The sequence below is a fragment of the Hyperolius riggenbachi genome, chromosome 1, assembly GCF_040937935.1.
Source record: "Hyperolius riggenbachi isolate aHypRig1 chromosome 1, aHypRig1.pri, whole genome shotgun sequence".
Classification (NCBI taxonomy): Eukaryota; Metazoa; Chordata; class Amphibia; order Anura; family Hyperoliidae; genus Hyperolius; species Hyperolius riggenbachi.
In genome coordinates this window covers 440,238,012-440,262,207 of record NC_090646.1, presented here as the reverse complement: position 1 = coordinate 440,262,207, position 24,196 = coordinate 440,238,012, and the positions used below count along the sequence as shown (strand labels likewise).

The window sequence follows — 24,196 nt, the reverse complement described above, 5'->3', positions numbered from 1 at the left end:
GATGCAATCAATGCACTGGGGAGGTGATCGGAAGGGGGTCTGAGGGGGATCTGAGGGTTTGGCCGAGTGATCAGGAGCCCACACGGGGCAAATTAGGGCCTGATTTGATGGGTAGGTGTGCTAGGGGGTGACAGGAGGTGATAGATGGGTGTCTCAAGGTGTGATTAGAGGGGGGAATAGATGCAAGCAATGCACTGGCGAGGTGATCAGGGCTGGGGCCTGAGGGCATTCTGAGGGTGTGGGCGGGTGATTGAGTGCCCTAGGGGCAGATAGGGGTCTAATCTGATAGGTAGCAGTGACAGGGGGTGATTGATGGGTAATTAGTGGGTGTTTAGGGTAGAGAACAGATATAAACACTGCCCTTGGGAGGTGATCTGACGTCGGATCTGCTGGCGAACTAATGGTGTGGGTGGGTGATCAGATTGCCCGCAAGGGGCAGGTTAGGGGCTGATTGATGAGTGGCAGTGACAGGGGGTGATTGATGAGTGGCAGTGACAGGGGGTGATTGATGGGTGGCAGTGCCAGGGGGTGATTGATGGGTGGCAGTGACAGGGGGTGATTGATGGGTGATTGACAGGTGATTGACAGGTGATCAGTGGGTTATTACAGGGAAGAACAGATGTAATTAATGCACTGGCGAATTGACAAGGGGGGGGTCTGAGGGCAATCTGAGCGTGTAGGCGGGTGATTGGGTGCCCGCAAGGGGCAGATTAGGGTCTGATCTGATGGGTAACAGTGACAGGTGGTGATAGGGGGTGATTGATGGGTAATTAGTGGGTGATTAGTGGGTGTTTAGAGGAGACAATAGATGTAAACACTGCGCTTGGGTGGTGATCTGATGTCGGATCTGCAGGCGATCTATTGGTGTGGGTGGGTGATCAGATTGCCCGCAAGGGGCAGGTTAGGGGCTGATTGATGGGTGGCAGTGACAGGGGGTGATTGATGGGTGGCAGTGACAGGGGGTGATTGATGGGTGATTGACAGGTGATTGACAGGTGATCAGTGGGTTATTACAGGGAAGAACAGATGTTAATATTGCACCGGCGAATTGATAAGGGGGGGTCTGAGGGCAATCTGAGCGTGTAGGCGGGTGATTGGGTGCCCGCAAGGGGCAGATTAGGGTCTGATCTGATGGGTAACAGTGACAGGTGGTGATAGGGGGTGATTGATGGGTAATTAGTGGGTGTTTAGAGGACAGAATAGATGTAAACACTGCGTTTGGGTGGTGATCTGATGTCGGATCTGCGGGCGATCTATTGGTGTGGGTGGGTGATCAGATTGCCCGCAAGGGGCAGGTTAGGGGCTGACTGATGGGTGGCAGTGACAGGGGGTGATTGATGGGTGATTGACAGGTGATCAGTGGGTTATTACAGGGAAGAACAGATGTAAATATTGCACTGGCGAATTGATAAGGGGGGGTCTGAGGGCAATCTGAGCGTGTAGGCGGGTGATTGGGTGCCCGCAAGGTGCAGATTAGGGTCTGATCTGATGGGTAACAGTGACAGGTGGTGATAGGGGGTGAATGATGGGTAATTAGTGGGTGTTTAGAGGAGAGAATAGATGTAAACACTGCGTTTGGGTGGTGATCTGATGTCGGATCTGCGGGCGATCTATTGGTGTGGGTGGGTGATCAGATTGCCCGCAAGGGGCAGGTTAGGGGCTGATTGATGGGTGGCAGTGACAGGGGGTGATTGATGGGTGATTGACAGGTGATTGACAGGTGATTGACAGGTGATCAGGGGGGATAGATGCATACAGTACACAGGGGGGGGGGGTCTGGGGAGAATCTGAGGGGTGGGGGGGGGGTGATCAGGAGGGGGCAGTGGGCAGGGGGGGAGATAAAAAAAAATAGTGTTGACAGATAGTGACAGGGAGTGATTGATGGGTGATTAGGGGGGTGATTGGGTGCAAACAGGGGTCTGGGGGATGGGCAGGGGGGGTCTGATGGGTGCTGTGGGTGATCTGGGGCAGGGGGGGGGAGAAATCAGTGTGCTTGGGTGCAGACTAGGGTGGCTGCAGCCTGCCCTGGTGGTCCCTCGGACACTGGGACCACCAGGGCAGGAGGCAGCCTGTATAATACACTTTGTAAACATTACAAAGTGTATTATACACTTTGTATGCGGCGATCGCGGGGTTAACATCCCGCCGGCGCTTCCGTATAGCCGGCGGAATGTTGCGGCGGGCGAGCGGTGACAGGCGCCGGCGGAGGATCGCGTCACGGATGACGCGATCGCTCCGCCCATGCCCTTACAAGGACCGCCGCCTCTGTGGGTGAGCCGGTCCTTAAGGGCTCCACTTTCCGTCCGCCCCTGTGCGTTAGGCGGTCGGGAAGTGGTTAAAAACCCAGTAACAGTCAGTGACAATGTATGCTCTAAAGTGCTTTGGAAAAAATTCCAGTGCTATACTGATGTGTAAATAATCCTAATAATATTTAACCTAGCTTGCTGAGATATTAGAACTGCAAATACCACAATGCAATGCCCTTGTTGGTCTCTATTGGTTTTAAGCTGCCCATTAACTATGCAATCTTACTAATCGACTTTCAAACGGAAATAATCAATTTGGCCCATAATAGGAATTAAAACAACTAATCCGATCATTATGGAGGGAATTACAAAACAGACTACTGAAACGACTATCAAATCGATCATTTAGAGACGATTGGCAACATCAACACTGTCCAAGCCAATGGAGGTCGATAAAATGGCACCTTTAGAGGCACACACATTGTTGTCTGATAGCTGCCAGAAAAGTAATACAGTAAAGTCCCTGTTATCTGGAATTCAGGCAAGTGGAAGTCGCAACTAACAGGCATGCCTGAAGGGACTGCATTTTGGGGATTTTTGGGTCGGTTTTTAGGCCACAAAATACTCAGTGAGTGTCCAGCGCCATCTTTTAAACCTTCCTGTTTCTCCTGCCGGCTTTCCGGCATCTGTGCACGGCTCCCGGTGAGTCACGTGCACAGGGAGGGGGGGGGGGGGGAGGGTTGTGTTTTTTTGGGTCGATTATTTAACCTCTTGAGGACCGCAGTGCTAAACCCCCCTAGTGACCAGGCCATTTTCAGTAAAATAGCCCACTGCAGCTTTAAGGCTAAGCTGCAGGGCCGCACAACACAGCACACAAGTGATTCCCCCTCCCCTTTTCTCCCCACCAACAGAGCTCTCTGTTGGTGGGGTCTGATCGCTGCCCCATGTTTATTTTTTTTTAAATAAATATTATTGTTAGCTTTTTTTTTTAAAAAAAGCTGTTTCTTAAAAAATCTTCCCTTCCTCCCCCCTCCCTTCCCACAGCCAGCCAATTATAGCGATCGGCTGTCATAGGCTTCTGCCTATGAGAGCCAATCGCTCTCTTGTCCCCCAGGGGGACAGCTGTGTGACATGGCTGTCCCCAGTACAGCGCTGCTGCCGATCGCAGTGCTGTACATGGAAATAGACGGCGATCACGCCGTCTAACAGTCTCCTGAAGGCGGGGCGGATCTCCGCCCCCTAAGCAGGAGATGCACGCGCAGCCTGCGTGCGATCTCCTGCAAAACAGAGCCCAAGGACTTTACGCCGATCGCCGTTAGGCGGCTGTGACGCGGTCGGCGAGAGGTCGATCCTTGCTGGTGATGGATACTGTGACGGACTTTGCTATACATCACAAGTGAGAAAATGAATAAAGCATGTCTGTATTTAGGGGTATGGGTCTCCTCTGATCTTTCTGACAGCTACACACTCTATCCTGCATACCTCTGGCTCTGAATGCATGTCATCTGATCGGAAGTGAAGCTGGAGGTATGGAAGTATAGAGTGTGCATCTGCCGGGAAGAACAGAAGAGACACGGCGAAGTGCTGGAGCAGGAAAATATTACAGTGCTCCACTGCCCTTTTCTGGGGAGAGGGTGCCAGGTGAAAAAAGTGTGTAGGTGTGCATGTTTTACTAGCCACATGGGGGAGTTTGTATCTAAGCAGGGGTCCCGTTGGTTGTTGTTTCACCCGTGCTTAAAGGGAACTTTAACTGAGCTAAGAAAAAAAAAGTTTCACTTACCTGGGACTTTCCCCAGCCCCCTGCAGACGTCCTGTGCCCACTCCATCTCAAACCGATCCTCTGGTCCCCCGCAGGCAGATGGTTTCATTTTCAGCAGTGCGCATGTGCCGCTCTGGCTGCGTGCGTAGCCAATCATGGTCCCACCGTCATGGCCATCCTGCGCAGGTACACATCATGTGCAACGCGTACTGCACCTGCGCAAGACAGACGAAACTAAGTAGCCCCAGGTAAGTGAAAAAAAAAATTTTCTTAGCCAAGTTAAGGTTCCCTTTAAACTGACAATGTTTCAATCAGAAACAATGTCCTCCTCTAGATTGGAAGGCTGTGTACTGTTGTTCTTTTCCTGCTTACAATGACGTGCATTTAAAGAGGAACTGTCACAAAAATCCTAACATATATGAAAACATACAAATAAGAAGTACGGTAGGTTTCTTCCAGAGTAAAATGAGCCATAAATTACTTTTCTCCTATGTTGAGGTCACTTACAGTAAGTAGTAGAAATCTGACAGAACCAACAGGTTTTGCACTAGCCCATCTCCTCATGGGGGTTCTCAGGGTCTTCGTAATTTTCAAAAGCACTTAGTGAATGGCAGTTGCTCCAAAGATTTGTATAAATCTTTTTCAGGGATGTGTCTTTAACTACTTGTCGACTGCTCCACGCCAATTGGCGTGAGCAGTGTGGCAGCCCCAGGACCGCGCCACGCTGATTGGAGTGAACGGTCTTCTATGGGGCTAGCAGGAGATCGCACGCAGACTGCGCGCGCATCTCGTGCTTGGGGGCGGAGCTCCGCCCCGCCTTTAGTCTCTGAGCAGCGGAGACTGTTTTACTTATTACAGCGCTGCAATTTGCAGCAGCGCTGTACTGGGGACAGTTGTGTGACACAGCTGTCTCCCTGGCCCACAGGAGAGGGATTGGCTCTCAGGCTGAAGCCTATGACAGCCGATCGCGTGATTGGCCGGCTGGAGGGAAGGAGGGAGGGAGGGTAACTTGTAAAAAAAAAAAAAAAAATAGTAAAATTTATCTAAAAATAAAAGACGTCAATATTTATAAAAGATAAAAAAAAAACATGTGGGGGCGATTAGATCCCACCAACAGAGAGCTCTGTGTGTGTGTGTGTGTGTGGGGGGGGGAATCACTTGTGTGCTGTGTTTTGCGGCCCTGCAGCTTGGCCTTAAAGCTGCAGTGGCCCAATTAACTAAAAATGGCCTGGTCACTAGGGGGGTTTAACACTGCGGTCCTCAAGTGGTAAAAAAAAAAAAAAAAAAAAAGGTCATGCTGAGAATCCCCCATGAAAGTTGGACTAGTTCAAAACATGTCTGTAATATCAGATTTCTACTACCTACTGTCGGTGACAGCAACATAGGAGAAAATTAATTTATGGCTCATTTTTCACAGGTGGAAGAAACGTACTTCTTATTTGTATATGTTTACATATATTTTAAATTTTAAGATTTTCGCAACAGAGGTCCTTTAAAGGGGTTCTGTGGCCCTTTTTCGAAATGCAATTTAAATGAATCGATATGTTCCTTTCAAAAGTAAAAAGCTTTGTTTCCCTGTCTCCTGTAGAAACAGCTGTGCTGTCCCTCTCCTGCTCCTTTATAATTATTCGTCTAGTTAGGCGAATATTGTGCTGTAGGAAGAGGCAGACAATGCAGCAGCTGTTCCTCCCTGATATCTGTCTCTCCCTACCCCTGCTGCACATCATCTAATGAGTCATACCTGACCTTTCTGCAAGCTCCAGACAGCAGGGGGAGGGAGATCTGCCTCGTGTGGCTTCAGCTCAGCTTATCTTTGGTGCACAGCAGTACAGGGAGACTGTGTATTGACCCGGAAGCACTTTACATTGGAAGCCTCTTGCCCAAAGGTTTAAAAATTATATTAAAGTGGACCCAAATTAAAAATAGAAGATTTCAGAAATAAAATCTATTTTCTAAATTATAATAATAAATAGCAGCCTTTTTTCAGCTACACGATTACAAATATAAAATAGTTTACATTTATTGGGGGAACCCCTCCCTTACTTTCATATTGCCGGGACAGAATCCGGCAAACTGGTGGAGTAGATAGTGTCCAGCAAAGGAGGCATTGCTAATGGCTGCCACCTGTATAACACTAGTTATGAAAAGAGAAGGGTGAAAAGCATGCACTGAAATGCTCATAGGCAAAAGGAGTGTTTATTTATCTTTGTATGTGTCAGTGTGGCGCAACTAAATATTGTGAATTAAAAAAAGTTTGGTTTGGGTCCGCTTTGTTATTTATTGGCAGCGGGGAGCTGCGAAAATAGAAGTAATATGTTTATTTTAATGTGCTGTAAATTTACCACAGATCTTCTTTAAAGTTTTCGAGGGGCACAAAAATGGCAAGGAGGGCTTTGAGTTTGACACCCGTGGTTTAAGTTTCATAAGTGGCCCACTTTATGTTTTAAGACAAAGTAACATTCTCTGTGGAACTAATTCAAGGTCAGTTCTATTTAACAAGTCAAGACAGTGCTTTTGTATCTCTGGTCATTAACACAGGAAGCTACATGCAAAGTTCCTACAGGCCGAGAAACCACAGAAAATGTACAGAGACAACCATTCTGGTAGCTTGCAGTGCATCACATTGTCAACTGGTGCATAAAAAATAAAGTAAAAATCATATTTGCATGTACTGTTAAACAATGCCTTTTATTTATAAAAACGTTATACAGATACATACTGTACTATACAGGGAGTGCAGAATTATTAGACAAGTTGTATTTTTGAGGAATAATTTTATTATTGAACAACAACCATGTTCTCAATGAACCCAACAAACTCAGTAATATCAAAGCTGAATATTTTTGAAAGTAGTTTTTAGTTTGTTTTTAGTTTTAGCTATTTTAGGGGGATATCTGTGTGTGCAGGTGACTATTATGTGCATAATTATTAGGCAACTTAACAAAAAACAAATATATACCCATTTCAATTATTTAATTTTACCAGTGAAACCAATATAACATCTCAACATTCACAAATATACATTTCTGACATTCAAAAACAAAACAAAAACAAATCAGTGACCAATATAGCCACCTTTCTTTGCAAGGACACTCAAAAGCCTGCCATCCATGGATTCTGTCAGTGTTTTGATCTGTTCACCATCAACATTGCGTGCAGCAGCAACCACAGCCTCCCAGACACTGTTCAGTGAGGTGTACTGTTTTCCCTCCTTGTAAATCTCACATTTTATGATGGACCACAGGTTCTCAATGGGGTTCAGATCAGGTGAACAAGGAGGCCATGTCATTAGTTTTTCTTCTTTTATACCCTTTCTTGCCAGCCACGCTGTAGAGTACTTGGACGCGTGTGATGGAGCATTATCCTGCATAAAAATCATGTTTTTCTTGAAGGATGCAGACTTCTTCCTGTACCACTGCTTGAAGAAGGTGTCTTCCAGAAACTGGCAGTAGGACTGGGAGTTGAGCTTGACTCCAACCTCAACCCAAAAAGGCCCCACAAGCTCATCTTTGATGATACCAGCCCAAACTAGTACTCCACCTCCACCTTGCTGGCGTCTGAGTCGGACTGGAGCTCTCTGCCCTTTACCAATCCAGCCACGGGCCCATCCATCTGGCCCATCAAGACTCACTCTCATTTCATCAGTCCATAAAACTAGAAAAATCAGTCTTGAGATATTTCTTGGCCCAGTCTTGACGTTTCAGCTTGTGTGTCTTGTTTAGTGGTGGTCGTCTTTCAGCCTTTCTTACCTTGGCCATGTCTCTGAGTATTGCACACCTTGTGCTTTTGGGCACTCCAGTGATGTTGCAGCTCTGAAATATGGCCAAACTGGTGGCAAGTGGCATCTTGGCAGCTGCACGCTTGACTTTTCTCAGTTCATGGGCAGTTATTTTGCTTCTTGGCTTTCCCACACGCTTCTTGCGACCCTGTTGACTAATTTGAATGAAATGCTTGATTGTTCGATGATCACGCTTCAGAAGCTTTGCAATTTTAACAGTGCTGCATCCCTCTGCAAGATTTCTCACTATTTTTGACTTTTCTGAGCCTGTCAAGGCCTTCTTTTGACCCATTTTGCAAAAAGGAAAGGAAGTTGCCTAATAATTATGCACACCTGATATAGGGTGTTGATGTCATTAGACCACACCCCTTCTCATTACAGAGATGCACATCACCTAATATGCTTAATTGGTAGTAGGCTTTCGAGCCTATACAGCTTGGAGTAAGACAACATCCATAAAGAGGATGATGTGGTCAAAATACTCATTTGCCTAATAATTCTGCACTCCCTGTAAAAGTCTCGGGCTGTGGTTTTATGCCAGGACTGGTTATACATTTAAATGTTCAGTGTGGACATTTTTGTCAAAAGTAGCTGTAGTTGCCACAAAAGGGGCAAAAACTGCATCTGTTCCATGTCCATTCCATAAGGAGCTCTAAGGACACCAAGAATGCTATGTACTTCAGCAGGCTGAAAATGTCTGTCGTACAGGCTCCCCTGCTGCATATAGGGTTCCTGTACAGCACGGCCATTTTTAGCATTTTTGCCACTCCAGGCCAGCAGAGCTTTGTCACCCCCCCCTCCCAAAAAAAAACAAAAACAAAAAAAAAAAAACACCCAAAGGATATGGACCATGTATGAGGCGTATAAGGTGGATGAATAATGCAGGAAGTCCCTGAGCTATAAACAACACGCCGATCCTGTCGCATTTTGTTGCACACCCCCTTCCTGTACTACCCCCCCCCCCCCCCAAGATAAGTGTGTAAATGCAAAATATAACGTAACATAAGCTGTGCTTCCGCCTGTCCGCTCACCACTCAACCTAGTGCCCAGCATCTCCTACCGCATGTTCGTATGATTATGTTTTTTTTTTTATAAAAGAGGTATGCGCTCACAGCTGTAATAACATCAGCATAGACCAGTTTGCCCTCTCTCACATACAATCAAATGCTCAAACGGCAGAGGTGACGTGATTGAGCCTGGATACGGAAACCTGCCAGCCGGCCAACATACAGGGGAGAGCCCATTCTGTAAAACTCTATGCCTTATATACGATTTGGGACATGTGAGTGCAAAATGATTTTATTGTAATAAAATGTTTTAGCAGTATCACGCTATGTGCAATATTTTTATTGAGGGTGATCATCATAAGTGGACCAGTGACAAGTATTAGAATAAGAAGAGGGACCTAAAGACTGCCTGAGTGGTGAGGGACGACCCAGGAACGGTCCCAAGGCACTTCAGACCCCTAGATTGGGTCAGAAATTGTGGTGAGTTAACCACAAAAGGGTGTGGTGGTGGCCTGTGCATATAGGAAGGAAGTGACCATTGAACTACCTAAGGAAAAGGAAGGATTGCAGTTTGTTGAAATAGTGATGCAAGTGGAACTGAGGACAGGTTCACACTGGCTGTTGCTGAACTGTCTATGCAGAGAGTGCAATTTGGCATTTTTTAGGATATAATATACTAGATGTTGTTTTATGGACTGGATTGAAATGGATAGTATATACAAACTGTGAGTGCTACCTCTTGAGAATTGAATTAGTATGATTACGCGCTACATGAGGAGTATGAGGTGCCAGCACTAGAGGGAGGAGAAAACATACAGGATGATCGCACAGGCACAGCACTGAACTCCAGAGGGGAGGTTAGAGTACAGCTTCTGCTGCGCTTTACTCTGCCTTTACACACTGAACTGGGAGAGTGCAGGAGGGGGACAGAAACCGATAGTGGGACAGGGAGGTACAAAGGGGACAGGGTGAGGCAAAGCGAGAGGCGCACAGAGTCTGATCATCCACACGCAGATGCCTAGGGCCTAGACAAGGGGCCCATTTTTTGCTAGCCCCCAACAAATCTTGCCAAAAAAGCTAGGTGGCCATCAAGGGTGAGCCCAAAGTCGTTTCTTGCCTGGCACACCATTTCACCTTAATCCATCTCTGGACACACAGGAGGACTGAAAAAGGCACATGGAGATAGGAGGCACAGGGTCCAGAGGTGGCAATGGGTGCTGAGGGAGGCACAAAGAGACAGGAGGCACAAAGGGACAGAAGAAGACCCAACACCAGTGGGAGTGTTGCTTCATTCTGGAGGCATGGCTTAGTTCAGGAGGGTGGCTTAAATGCCCCCCCCCCCCAGAACGAATGGCACTCCCTAGGACCAATGGCACTCCAGTATCATGCATCTACCTTATATGGCACATGGTTTATATTCTTTAGTGTGTTAGTAGAAGCCTAGCAATGCCGCTGCTGTATGCACAGCTTCACATTGCTGGCCCTTACATTCAGTTTTTCTTTGTTTTTTTGAAGTAACACAACTTTTTTTACACATTTTTTTAAAGTCATTTTTGAGAAGTTTCCATTCTCCTCCAATCCTGCTTCACTGCTATTTCTGATTATTCTTTCTTTAGTAGTCATACGATTTGTCTTACAGCTGTGACAATTTTGCTAGGTAAAAATAACAGCATGTTGAACCTTGTCAAAATGTTGAAGTTTTCAGTAGGCAGAGATCGAGTTAATGTTTTATAGACTTTGAACTGTACTCTGGCACTGTAGCTAAGACTATGCAATGCATTATTCACAAGCATCTGCCTTACACAGCATTTTTATAAATAAACTGACTGCTGAGCGATGTGTATTCTTAACTACCTGCAGAAAAGTAGCATTTGTTAAAATCACTTAGGTTTGATTAGGCCTAAGCAGCAGTATATTTTGTATTTACAGATACAGAATCTAATTTATGCCTTATGTTTTAACGCAGGGTAATGCAATGACAATGCAAGGCAATGAGGGCTAGCACACTTACGGTGTCATATTGCAACAAAAGTGCCTACTCAGGTGCTGCGCAGTCAACAGTGCGTTACTGTGGGAATTCTGCGGCGACACGATGGCGGAAGTAATGAAAGTGAATGGTCGACAGAAATGTTAAATATGTTGGCGGCGGCGGTGTGGTGCACATGCGTGGAGGAATCCCAGTGATGTAATTCATGTACAGCAGAGAATATGTCACTGGGCGAGGGGCGGCAAAGGGTGTACTGGGATTTGAGGGGCGGCGCTATGCATATGACCCTGTTGGTGCCCTCTGGTCATATGAATGATGTTTTGTGCATTGTAATGCAATGGGGCCAGAGCTTCGCATCCAAAATGCAATGGCCAGGTGTAGAACTGGCCTAAAGGAAATCGGAAGTTAATATTAGGCGGGGGGGGGGGGGGGTAATATTATCTCTGTATTACCAATGTGTCATGCTAATATTTTGTTTTGGTGGCTTCATCAAACTGCTGTAAGCATGCTGCCAGTGATGTCGGGTTACCTGATGTGCATACTTATTTTGGACTTTTTCAGAAAGTGTTAGGCCTCTTCCATATTCCAGATAGTCATTTGTGGTGCGATTCTTCTACAATCGGTCCTGAAAACGCCACTCTGCACAATAAAACTGTGGCGCAAATATAAAGTGTGGCATACAGTACAATGAAAGTATGCCTCATGTGGTAAACATGCACGTTGCATTGTTACTGTGCCTTACTGGGTTGGGACCTGCTGCACTGCGATCAATGTGATAGCCCCACAGGGATGCATCGTTTTTGTTCATCGCAATGTGACGCAGCACGGTAAATGTGAAAATGGTTCTCGAAGCAGATCTACACTGGTCCTTATCAATTACATTTTTTCTGAGTTTTCTAACAGGAGATGTTTTAACACCCTATACATAAAATACCATTTAAGCCCCCCAGCAGGAAAATACTTAAAATAAGGTTGCTATTACTTTTTTTTACCTACTATTTAAAAGAAAAAAAAAAGGGGTTTTTTTGCAGATAAGATGAAAATGTATCTCCTTGGAGAAATCTCAAGAGAAAATTTAATTGAATATGGACATACATTGGAAGCAATCTAGAAAATTAAGCCCTCTTTCCAACGGACTGTTGAACTGTGTACTCAGCAAGCAGTTACCAGGCAGCAGTGAGCAGTTGTGAGAGCATTTCACTGCCTATCAACAGGCCATGGAAAAGAGGCCTTATGCTGCGTACACACTGGCGACTATGGTCGTTTGAAACCGCTAATTAACGATCGTTCCGCCGACAATCGGGGAAAAGCTTTACCCAACGATCATTAACACGAACGACAAAAGAACGACATCGGGAAGATGGAAATATCTAACCTGACGGATCGTATCTACCGACAATCGTTACAAAACTATAGTGTGTACAGACATCGGCCGAGAAAGATCGTTACAAGGGCCAATGCGCCTGCGTTGAATTCTGCCCACCTTCCGTACTTCCTGTGTAGCGCGGCCGTAAAGATTGTTACATTGCTCAATTCAATTAAACTTTGTTTTCAAGTTAACAATCATATATTTGTGTCTATTGTAAATCCATGTTAGTGTGTTTTATTTAATTTTATATAAATATGTACGCAACATTTCCTTCTGATCGTTCTTTTCTGCGAGAACGATCGTTAAAATGTGTATGATGATCGCTGCATCCCATCGTTGAATTTCTATCATTGCCGTATCGTTCGTCTTTCAATTATCGTTCCTAGCGAACGATCGTTATCGCAAGTGTGTACGTAGCATTAATCTACTAGCTGCAGATCAATTAGCTAGCAACTGATTTATTAACACAGCTGTTGCTAACTGTTCGGCAACTAGTGGCTTTCATTTTCCTAGCTCTGCTGCTGCTTCATGGGTCAGAGAGATGCACATCCTGTATTAGGAGAATTTTCCTTTACGCAATACTCAGTGATAGTGATGAATGGGGAATTTGTATTCTATCCAATCTCTACTCACACAGAAGACAGGCAAATAAAAGACAACTAGGCAGGGTTCATACTTATTAAAGGATAGCCGAAGAGACTAATTAAATCTAGGTTTACTTACCTGTGGCTTCTTACAGCCCCTAGAAGTTTGTGTCCCTTGCCACAGCTCCGGTCTTCTACTGGTCCCGCCCTAAGCCTCTGAGGGATTGCCGACCTTCGATGGGTCGGCATCTTCTGAGCATGAGCGGGTGTACATCTGCCCAGCAAGCGAATGTGACCATATCGCCAAAAGGGTACTGCACCTGCGTAGTAGTACTGCTCCTGATCGTTCCCGCAATCCCGTAACATTGGTACAGACGTGCAATTACAGGAATAATGTTTGCTGACACGTGGCGGTAACGACCATCATGGTAACAACCATCATGGCGGATCGAATCTCTGAGATCCCCAATGACTCCATGCAGTGTACCATGATCGCTTGACTTCCTGTTTGCACCTGTCATGTGCCATCGTGTGTACCCGCACGCAGGAAGATGGATCGGGGAGCGCTTGTCTTCAGGGGGCGTCGCTGGGATCCATCTTCCTGTGTCGTCAGGCGAGTATTCAGCTTTACCCTTTTACATGTAAACATGACAAGACAAGACAAGACAAATAACATTTATATTGCGCTTTTCTCCCTGCGGACTCAAAGCGCCAGAGCAGAGCAGCAGTCACTAGGGCGCGCTATATTGGCAGTAGCAGTGTAAGGGAGACTTGCCAAAGGTCTCCTACTGAATTAGTGCTGGCTTACTGAACAGGCAGAGCCGAGATTCAAACCCTGGTCTCCTGTGTCAGAGGCAGAGCCCTTAACCATTACACCATCAGCCAACTGTTGTTGTTAAAGTAAACATGTTGTTAACATGTTGTGTAAGTTACCAACTGTGCTCTCATAGGGGATGAAGTAGATAAACTGACTTCAGTTCCGCTTTATGGTGGCCATAGGATGCCAGATGTCCCAAATAGAGTTGGGCCGAACCTCCGATTTTAGGTTCGCGAACCGGGTTCGCGAACTTCCGCGGAAGGTTCGGTTCGCGTTAAAGTTCGCGAACCGCAATAGACTTCAATGGGGATGCGAACTTTGAAAAAAAAAATAATTATGCTGGCCACAAAAGTGATGGAAAAGATGTTTCAAGGGGTCTAACACCTGGAGGGGGGCATGGCGGAGTGGGATACACGCCAAAAGTCCCCGGGAAAAATCTGGATTTGACGCAAAGCAGCGTTTTAAGGACAGAAATCATATTGAATGCTAAATGACAGGCCTAAAGTGCTTTAAAACATCTTGCATGTGTATACATCAATCAGGTAGTGTAATTAAGGTACTGCTTCACACTGACACACCAAACTGTTCACTGAACAGAACAGGTATGCAGTGGCGGGTTCACTAAACAGGTATACAGTGGCGGGTCCACTGAACAGAACAGGTATGCAGTGGCGGGTCCACTGAACAGAACAGGTATGCAGTGGTGGGTTCACAGAACAGGTATGCAGTGGTGGGTTCACAGAACAGGTATGCAGTGGCAGGATCACTGAACAGGTATGCAGTGGTGGGTGGGTTCACAGAACAGGTATGCAGTGGCAGGATCACTGAACAGGTATGCAGTGGTGGGTGGGTTCACAGAACAGGTATGCAGTGGTGGGTTCACAGAACAGGTATGCAGTGGCAGGATCACTGAACAGGTATGCAGTGGTGGGTGGGTTCACAGAACAGGTATGCAGTGGCAGGATCACTGAACAGGTATGCAGTGGTGGGTGGGTTCACAGAACAGGTATGCAGTGGCAGGATCACTGAACAGGTATGCAGTGGTGGGTGGGTTCACAGAACAGGTATGCAGTGGTGGGTTCACAGAACAGGTATGCAGTGGCAGGATCACTGAACAGGTATGCAGTGGTGGGTGGGTTCACAGAACAGGTATGCAGTGGCAGGATCACAGAACAGGTATGCAGTGGTGGGTTCACAGAACAGGTATGCAGTGGCAGGATCACTGAACAGGTATGCAGTGGTGGGTGGGTTCACAGAACAGGTATGCAGTGGCAGGATCACTGAACAGGTATGCAGTGGTGAGTGGGTTCACAGAACAGGTATGCAGTGGTGGGTTCACAGAACAGGAATGCAGTGGCAGGATCACTGAACAGGTATGCAGTGGTGGGTGGGTTCACAGAACAGGTATGCAGTGACAGGATCACTGAACAGGTATGCAGCCAGGAAAAGCTAAGCCTAACTAATCTTTCCCTATGAGAGACAGACAGCAGCTCGCCCTACTCTCTCTAATGCAGGCACACGAGTGGCCGTAATGGCCGCCGCTGCCTGCCTTATATAAGGGGGGTGGGGCTCCAGGGGCTAGTGTAGCCTAATTGGCTACACTGGGCCTGCTGACTGTGATGTAGAGGGTCAAAGTTGACCCTCATAGTGCATTGTGGGGCGAACCGAACTTCCGGAAACGTTCGCCTGCGGGAGGCGAACGCGAACCACCGAAGTTCGCCGGGAACCGTTCGCCGGCGAACCGTTCGGCCCATCTCTAGTCCCAAACTGTTAGATCCCTCTCTGATGGGAATCTGATCAGAAAGAGATCTATTCTTTCCACACACTGCACATAGATATTCAATAGATTTCAGCATGAAATCTATTGAATATCTGTCGAATTTCAGTGTTGCTCTGCTCTATGTAATATGCCTTCAATCTACCCTCGCTACCACTTCACCCCCTATTAATCAACATGTTACCGTCCAATCAATAAATTCAATCAATTTCAGATGAAAATCGATTGAAATTAGGGGCAGCCATGTTAGAGCACCGATTTAAAGCAGATTTAATCAGAAAGATTGAATTTGTAGAGAATTGATAGGTAAAATCAACGAGTGAATGGGCATCTTATCGTGCAGATGTTAATTATTTAAATACCTGGTAAAAGAGGTATATTGTCTTTAATTGTCTGCATGATACAACAGCACCTGTTTAGGGATCTTTAATTGTCTGGATAAGCATGATACAACAGCACCTGTTTAGGGGTGCTTGTAGCAGTTTGGCACAGCCTTTTCCATCTCTCCTGAGAACTAGCTTGTCCTCTCTGTGGATTACCTGCACTTAGTTATAATGTATTTGCCCAAATATATTTTTCACTCGATAAAACAGAAGAAATAGCAGCTGAGAGTTAAATGTAATATTTTTCTGCTTGAAACATGGAGACCTTGGAGGTTCCCCTTCTGCATTGCATGATGCTTATGAGGTTTCTGTATATTATTGTTACCACACATCCAACCTCCACCCATCTTCTTTGTCTTTTGATTATGACATCTGGATATGTGTACTTCCCTTAAAGCCACAGTTCAGTCTCAGTCTTTTAACCACTTGAGGACCCACCCTTTACCCCCCCTTAAGGACCAGCGCTGTTTGTTTGGATCTGTGCTGGGTGGGCTCTGCAGCCCCCAGCACAGATCCGCGGCCACACAGAGCGATCAGATCGCCCCCCTTTTTTTCCCCCTATGGGGATGATGTGCAGGGGGGGTCTGATCGCTCCTACCTGCAGGCATGTTGCGGGGGGGGGCACCTCAAAGCCCCCCTCCGCGGCGACATTCTCCCCCCTCCCTCTCCTACCTGCTCCCCCGGGAGATCTGGGCTGCACAGGACGCTATCCGTCCTGTGCAGCCAGTGACAGGACGTCCCCTGTCACATGGCGGCGATCCCCGGCCGCTGATTGGCCGGGGATCACCGATCTGCCTTACGGCGCTGCTGCGCAGCAGCGCCGTACAAATGTAAACAAAGCGGATTATTTCCGCTTGTGTTTACATTTAGCCTGCGAGCCGCCCTCGGCGGCCCGCAGGCTATTCACGGAGCCCCCCGCCGTGAATTGACAGGAAGCAGCCGCTCGCACGAGCGGCTGCTTCCTGATTAATCAGCCTGCTGCTGGCGACGCAGTACTGCGTCGCTGGTCCTGCAGCTGCCACTTTGCCGACGCACGGTATAAGCGTGCGGTCGGCAAGTGGTTAAATGCATCTAATACAAGATTGTTTTAAATGAATTACTCTTAACAGTTTGGTAAAAAAAAAAAAAAATACTGTCGTTTTTGCAAAAAAATAATGAAACTATCTACTCCTCTGTGACTGACAGCTGCTGCTGCTGGAGATAAAATCCCATGGCTTTATGGGGAGATGGTGATTGTCCTGTCAGCTACACCACACCTTAGTGACAGTGTATCATGTATTCATACTGACTATGAGGAAAAGGCAATAGGGTCACAAATTCAACAGTGGTCAAGGATAAAGTTCCGAAATATATGCATATGGAAATTGCATCTACTTGTACGAACCAGACATGGATTAAAATGAAATGGGGCCCTAGGCAGAATAGTCGATTTGGGGACAACTTGTGGTCCTTTTGGTTAGCTGAAATAGAGAGAGAGGTAAAAAAAACATGGCAGGTGGGCCCATTAACACCCACTAGCCCCCAAGCGCCTGCCTAGGTTGCCTGGAGGATAATCCTGCTCGTAAACCAGCACCTTGGCATCGGCAAAACAACTGAAGATTGCAAAGATCTGTACTGGGGGAACTAAACAACTGATATTGTCTGCTATATGACAACCCCACATAGCAAAAGCAAATGGCGAATGCATACATCCCAGTGTAACATTAACCCCTATTGACCAGCTGACCTTAGCTAAAAGGCTAGGCATTTTTGGGACTAAAATTCACCACCACTGAATGCTCTGCAAAAATGTTCAAATGTCAGTGGTTGCAAATGTCCTAATCTTGACAGGAATGCACGTTTCCTGGTGCCAAACTCCATCACTACTCAAAATGAATCACTGATTTATGGAGCTATTATTCACATATATAACATGGATAAGTATTTCCTATCACCAGTGATAATTATGAGTAAACTTTTCCACAACCATTTCTAATTCTACTGTTCATTCAGACTGACATGGGTCTTTAAGTAATATTTACTTACAGAAACGTTCCATTGGCTTTTGCTCCTTGTAAAAGTTTCTGTTCCGATATATCGCGTGAGATAGTCCCGTGGAACCAAGGCATTCTTTCATGAGCAGTGGTAGCAATTAGCTTTTCTAGCTGAGGTTTTTGACTGATAATGGCCTGTTCAAGTGCTTCACCCTTTGAAGAAATAAACATGAGTATAATAAAACTGCTTCCACTTGAGATCAAAAAACAATATTTAAAACCTCATTGACAATACTTCCTAACACTGCAGGGCGGCGTTTTGAGTCCAACAAGAGAAAAGCAGCAAATAAATGTTAGGATAGGATTATACAATTCCCTAGAAATTATTTATATAAAGATGTTAGGGGGTCTCCCTACCTGTTTGCACTTGCTAGTTGAATTGGGAAACTTCTGCGCAGTAAGTGCTTTTGAAAATAAATAAAACCCTGAGAAGCCCCATGAGGAGATGGACTAGTCCAACACCTGTCAGATCTGTCACATTTTTCCTACCATACATTTGTATGGACATGTTCTCATTTCTGTGTTGCAATGGCCACATTTGGTTGCATTTCTGGATATCATGGGTTAACATGCTCATTGCTATAACAGTTTTCATGCTATGAGGGCTAAGGCCAAGTTCAGACTGAGTATGTTTTTTTATGTTTTATGTGCATGCACCACTTCACAATGGATTTACAAAATAACATCTTCTGGTAACACACATGTCACAATGCACAGTACTATGCTGACATTCATTTGTATAGCATGTGCAGTGTCTAACAGTGGTTCTAAATTGTGCAAAAAAAAATGCTGGCAGATCAGTGAGTTGTAGTCACAAAAGTGTGGATGATGATGAGTAGTAGAAAGTTGGTAAAAGTACATGTCATTTTTGCAAAAGTAAACATTCCTTTTGCTATGCAGGCCCTTGCAGCGAAAGTAGCAAAAGCTAGGCTTGAAACACCTTGAAGGGGGTAGGGGGGGGGGGGGTCGCAGGCATGCGCATAGGAATCAGAAGATAAATATCTACACCTCTGGAACGGGAACAGTCTTCCCGCGGGGCGTAGATATACTGCCGCAAACGCGGCTACTGGTTAATAGTGGCATTTGGCCCAATCGCTACCCAAACACAGGAAGAAGAGGTTCAGGGATTATTTTTTTAAATGCACAGTCAGTCCAATGCTATCTTTATATGCCAGTTTGAATTTCACCATTGAAATATACAGAAAATTCACACCTGGATATTTACAGGGCTACCAAAATGCTAGAAAAATACCTGACCCAAATGCTAGGGGCACTGAGCCCAGTTCTACTGTCTCTGTGTCAGAGTGAGATTTAACCAGCATGTGCTACAAGAGTGGTATAGTTTATATTGCCTAGTGCTGTTTTTGTTTTTAACTCTGGTTTAGAAGCTGTATAGACCCTTTGGGGTATAGCAGGTGAATTCCGTGCCTGTTTATTGGGTACTGCTATTCACTTGATAATGATGATAAATAGCTGAATGACTGAACCCTATGATTTTAGTGTAGCTGAGTGCCAGCACCCAAATCAATCACATAGAAACCAAGACAACAGAATCTGAATATCAGTCAGTTAGGCATTATTCTAGGAGGGCTAGGGGATAGGATTGGGACTCGGGAGAGGTTATGTGTAATGTGTATCGCTTAGGATTAGGAAGTTTAGTGTTAGGCATATGGAAGGCTTGTTCATTAGGATAACTACGGTAAGTGGTTATAGTTAAGCATTAGGAAGGAATGGGGGGGGGGATAGGGGTTGTTTTGGTTTCCGTAAAACTTTACATAAAGGGTAAGGGTTTATGTAGCAGGTTAGGATTGGTTGTAAGATTGTAAGGAGAGGAGCATCATTTAGAGATGGCCCATCGCTGAGGAAGTCTGACAAAAACCATGATGGAAGTGCCAACACTGGTAGGTATGACACCTGCTTCCATGGCTTGCATCACATAAACAGAAGAGCACCGCATTACCTGGGAGGACATGTCTACAGGAAATGGGTTACTGAACTACTGCCTGTACTTTTAACTGAATATTATTTTTAATAGCAATCCTGCAAAAAGATTTTTTTTTAATGGAACACGTACAAAGAGTGGATTTATTTCTGATGTGTATAGACTAGACGATCTCCTCAGATTCAGACAAATGCTGCAAAACTGATATGCAGGAACTTCACAATATAGACTAAATTAGAGTATACTGTAAATTAGACTATAACTAATATAGAGTATAACCTAAGCATACAGTGAAAGAAACCCAATATTTCACTGGTAAAGTGGTCACCTGAGCTTGGCCTAGTTGATATCTGCACATCTTACACTGCTGCAGTTCACATCCTGAGCACGACTGTAAATATCCCATTCACCCAGACAACTGAAGCAAAATGAATGAATGGCACTTGACCTTTGTGAAGCTCATTTAGGCTCTGCTACTGTCAAGGAATCTAGTGCATTTTTACATGGAATTCGAGGCTCTCAAAAACACGTGAATATAATACCCAAGCAGCTCGGGGTGACCTCAAACCACTGGAAGGTAAAGGGGACTAAAAGAGACTGAAAAACCCTGCTACTAAAAAGCAACACTCAGTGTAATCTGCCTTCTTAAAACAGAAGGTATTTGCAATAATTTAGCTTTAAAGAGTGGGCAGGGGGGAAAATATACATACCTGGAGCATCCTCCTCTAGCCCCCTCCAAGCTGATCGCTCCTTGCCGTCCTCCTCCTTCACCTGGATCATCAGCAATTGGCCCCGGAAAATCCTCTAGTCAGGGCCAGTTGGCACAGGTGCAGTCCTGCCATGTGCGCTCTCCTGTCATGCACCTGTTGCTGGGAGCATTCAGTAGTACTGTGCAGGCGCAGTTTGCTCCAGGAGACAGGAGAGTGGTGAGGGCGTGCGGCCTTGCCACGCATGCACAGAAAGCCCCAGACCGGAGGACTTTCCAGGGCCAGTTGTGGACGATCCTGGTGGCGGAGGAGGACATTGAAGGAGCAATCAGCTTGGAGGGGGCTGGAGGAAGCCCCAGGTATGAATATAAGCTCTTTTTTCCCATCTCAGGTTTACTTTAAGTGAGCAAATGTGGTTATCCACAATGCATCACTACTGAATATGAACATGATGTAACCCAAAAAAAATATATAGCAAATAACTTTGTAAGATTATTTGATGACTTATTGCATCTCAGAGGAAGAATCAATGCATCAATGGATAGCTCATCACTGACCTTTGCAAAGAGGGGTGTGGGCTGGACCTCCACTATGTGATATCTTATTTTGAAGTTAAGAACTAAAGGTAATCTGGTTATGTTACGAGAGTACAAGGTATAGCTTACCTGTAAATTCCATGTTTGTTGAACATATTCTCTTATAAGGTTCTCTTTGAGGTCTTCAAAGGGTCCTATTTTGGGTTGAACACCAGAAGGGCGATTGTAAGGTTTCTTCAACAAGCAGCCAAGTCCACTATTTTCATGGGCATGATAGTTGACAAGCTCAGCAGGAGAGTTATGAGAAATGCCTCCAGCTATTGCATATGTTCCACTTAACTCCCTTTCGATTGTATAGTGGTAAAATTTTCGTCCATGGCACACTGAAAGGGCATAACCTCCAAGATAATTTCGACTTTGGCGTAATAAATACAAGCCCTCACTCCTACCTCCTTGCTTTAGGAAGTCCTCAGCTTCTTCACGTGTTATGTTACCAAAAAAGTAGGGCAAATGAATTGTGCCGTCAGCCATAGTACCTGACGATATTCAGAAACCAATGTAATTTCAGTCACCTAGACAATTAAAGAGAAAAAAAATGGCATGATTATTTTCCATTCTCCAATACTGCTTAGCAGTCCAACTTAGCACCTAGTACTGCTTATCACCCACAGCAACAAAGAATCCAATACTACTCAGCACCTATATCAAATCGGCACCCAGTACTAGTGCTCAGCACTCACTGCAACTTGGCACCTAGTACTACTTGGCAACTGCTGCAACTTAGTACCCACTGCAACTTTACACCCAATACTGCTTAGCACCCATTGCAACCTGGCACCCAGTACTGCTCAGCACTTACTGCAACTTGGCACAAACATAGATCTTGGTTCTGACTGCAATTCAACACAAACTAAATGTTGGCACCCCAAATACCCACTAGGCCTTACTTCAGCAGCCACTGTACCTTAGCAGCCACTGGACCTTGGCGGAATGAAACTATGAAGGCTTCTGTTCTTTAATGTGCCCATCTATGTGGATTAGCTGGCCACTGCTGGCCACGGAGGGAGATCGAGGAGGGTCGAAGGGTCACCATAAATGCCCTCAATGCGCATCACGACTCGCTGAGTCCAACTAAACGGTGAGTTCCCCCTGTGTCTGGGGGGGGGGGGGGGGGGGGTTGGAGATTATATCTGCACCACATTGTATGCTGTGTTACAAGAGAAGGGAAGCTGTATTTTACTGGCTACTATTTATAGAATGTTTGCATTGGAATGCCTATGGGCAGAAAATGTGTCCTGCCATTTATATTTGCACCTATATCTTCTGCATCATATTGTATGCTGCTGGTAGAGAAGGGAAGCTGCATTTTACCGGATATTACCTATATATCAGTGATAATAGAACATTTATGCATATAAACTGATCCCTGCTATATTTTAGCTCAATTTTTCCTAAGAGTGTAGTGTATTGGCTATCACTAGTTCTATTGTCTGAACCTTTAAGTTGAGTTATCCTTTAGGCCGGTTTTATACTTATTTTTTGAGTTACGGTGCCGATGCAATGCTCTTTCCGCATCTCACCACAATGCAAAATATGGCAAACACATGACCCTGCAGCAGAGTGTAGTGACAGGGTCATATCCTCAGCCCCGCCTCCGCTCAGTAACATACTCCCTGCTGGGCAGAAAGTATGTCTCTGGGATTCCCGTTGATCCGCACCATGGTGCACCGTGCTCCGTCGCTTACACTAGGTGCATTGCCCATAGACTTACATTACCCCAAGCACCTGTGCTAAATGCGGTGCTTGCGGTAACACGCTGTTACCCTTGCATCAGATCAGACACTTCCAGCACACCCCAAGGAACTGCAATAAGTGTGAAAGTCTTCATAGACTTTCATTGCTTTTGCGCCCCCTTGCACAAAAATAGGGTAACGCAACGCAGGTTTAACCTGCATGTGTAAAAGGGGCCTTAAGGAGTGCAGTCATCACGTACTGTATATTCATGATGTATTGTGTTGGTTACAGGAAAAAATGGCAACAGATCATGTATGCACACACTGCAAGTTGGATGGCAAGGGTAGCAAAGCTAGAGTTAAATTGTGATATACAAGAACAATGATGCCTGTATAGCATCACATGATGTAGACATAATCCCGAGGAGAAACATGTTAGGAAACACATTGCACTCTGTGTAGGTTTGCAAATGAGAAAACTACAGAAACAGCAGCGCTGTAATAAGACCATTTCCTGTGGTCCTCATTTACCGTACGTGTGCGATTTACAGCAGGCAGACCACCAGTATTTTTTTTTCTTTTGTGTGGGTTGTTACAGGGGCACTGCAGTGCTAACTACTTTAGATTGCACATATACTGGCGGAAATCTCTGCTTCAGCTTTGCTTGCTGATGCTTTTACATATATTCATATTTTAGTATTTGCACAATGAAAATTCTTTATTAATTTAACTGAAATAAAGCATTTGCATATTTTTGATAACTTTTTTTTATTGGCCGAAAAAGAAAGAAAGAAGTATACAGATCTTCAATCACATCATAACACATGGACAGCATACTCAAATGAGACATACAAGTAGGTCATACTATGTAACCTCATAAAGCAATAATCACTGCCTTTGCCATATAAAACACATTGAATAAGAGCCTAAAAAGGAAGGAAAAAAAGAAAAAACATGTTGTGCAGAGCTATCAAAAACCATAAGCAACCAACAACATCAGGAGTCCCAGAGTGTAGACCTCACCATTGATCAACAGCCCAATGTTTAGCATAAGAAACCCTCCCAGATCCCTCAGCGCACCCCCCCCCCCCCCCAATCCTGGTCTGAAAGCAAGATGAGCATACCTACCCTAGCTTGTAACTATATTTAAGGTGCCAAGACTTAAATTTTTTTCTTTTCAAATTTGGTAATCTAATTCAAAATCCACAATACAGGCATTTATTTATTTATAGATCATAGTGATGTGTGTGTGTGTTTTTTCCAAAACTCTCTTGAAACAGTGGTCAGGTGTAAAGGGAACCTAAAATGGTTAGGAATATGGAGACTGCCAACCTTATTCTCTTATAAACAATGCCACTTGCATGACTTCTTCGCCACTTGCATGCTGATGCCCTGCCTCTAATACGATAGGTCGCTGGTCCAGAATGAGCATGCAGAATAGATCACACGCTTTGACTCTGGTCTGACTCTATCGGCTACATTCTTGTTTAAGGTGTGTGACTCAAAAATAGCTAAAGCCAAAAGGTCAGCATGACAGC

At 45.3% G+C, this 24,196-nt stretch overlaps 1 protein-coding gene across 5 annotated transcripts in view; it reads right to left on the bottom strand.

Moving 5' to 3' along the window:
• Positions 1-24,196, bottom strand: part of SYK (spleen associated tyrosine kinase) — a 218,170-nt gene that overhangs the window by 136,065 nt on the left and 57,909 nt on the right. For all 5 annotated transcript variants that reach the window (XM_068237920.1, XM_068237926.1, XM_068237936.1 and 2 more), the window contains exons 2-3: positions 21,055-21,497; positions 17,733-17,893 (exon numbers count right to left, since the gene is read on the bottom strand). In XM_068237920.1, the coding sequence (XP_068094021.1) occupies positions 17,733-17,893; positions 21,055-21,456 (563 nt within the window). In that variant the 5' untranslated portion in view covers positions 21,457-21,497. The remainder of the gene's footprint in view (positions 1-17,732; positions 17,894-21,054; positions 21,498-24,196) is intronic.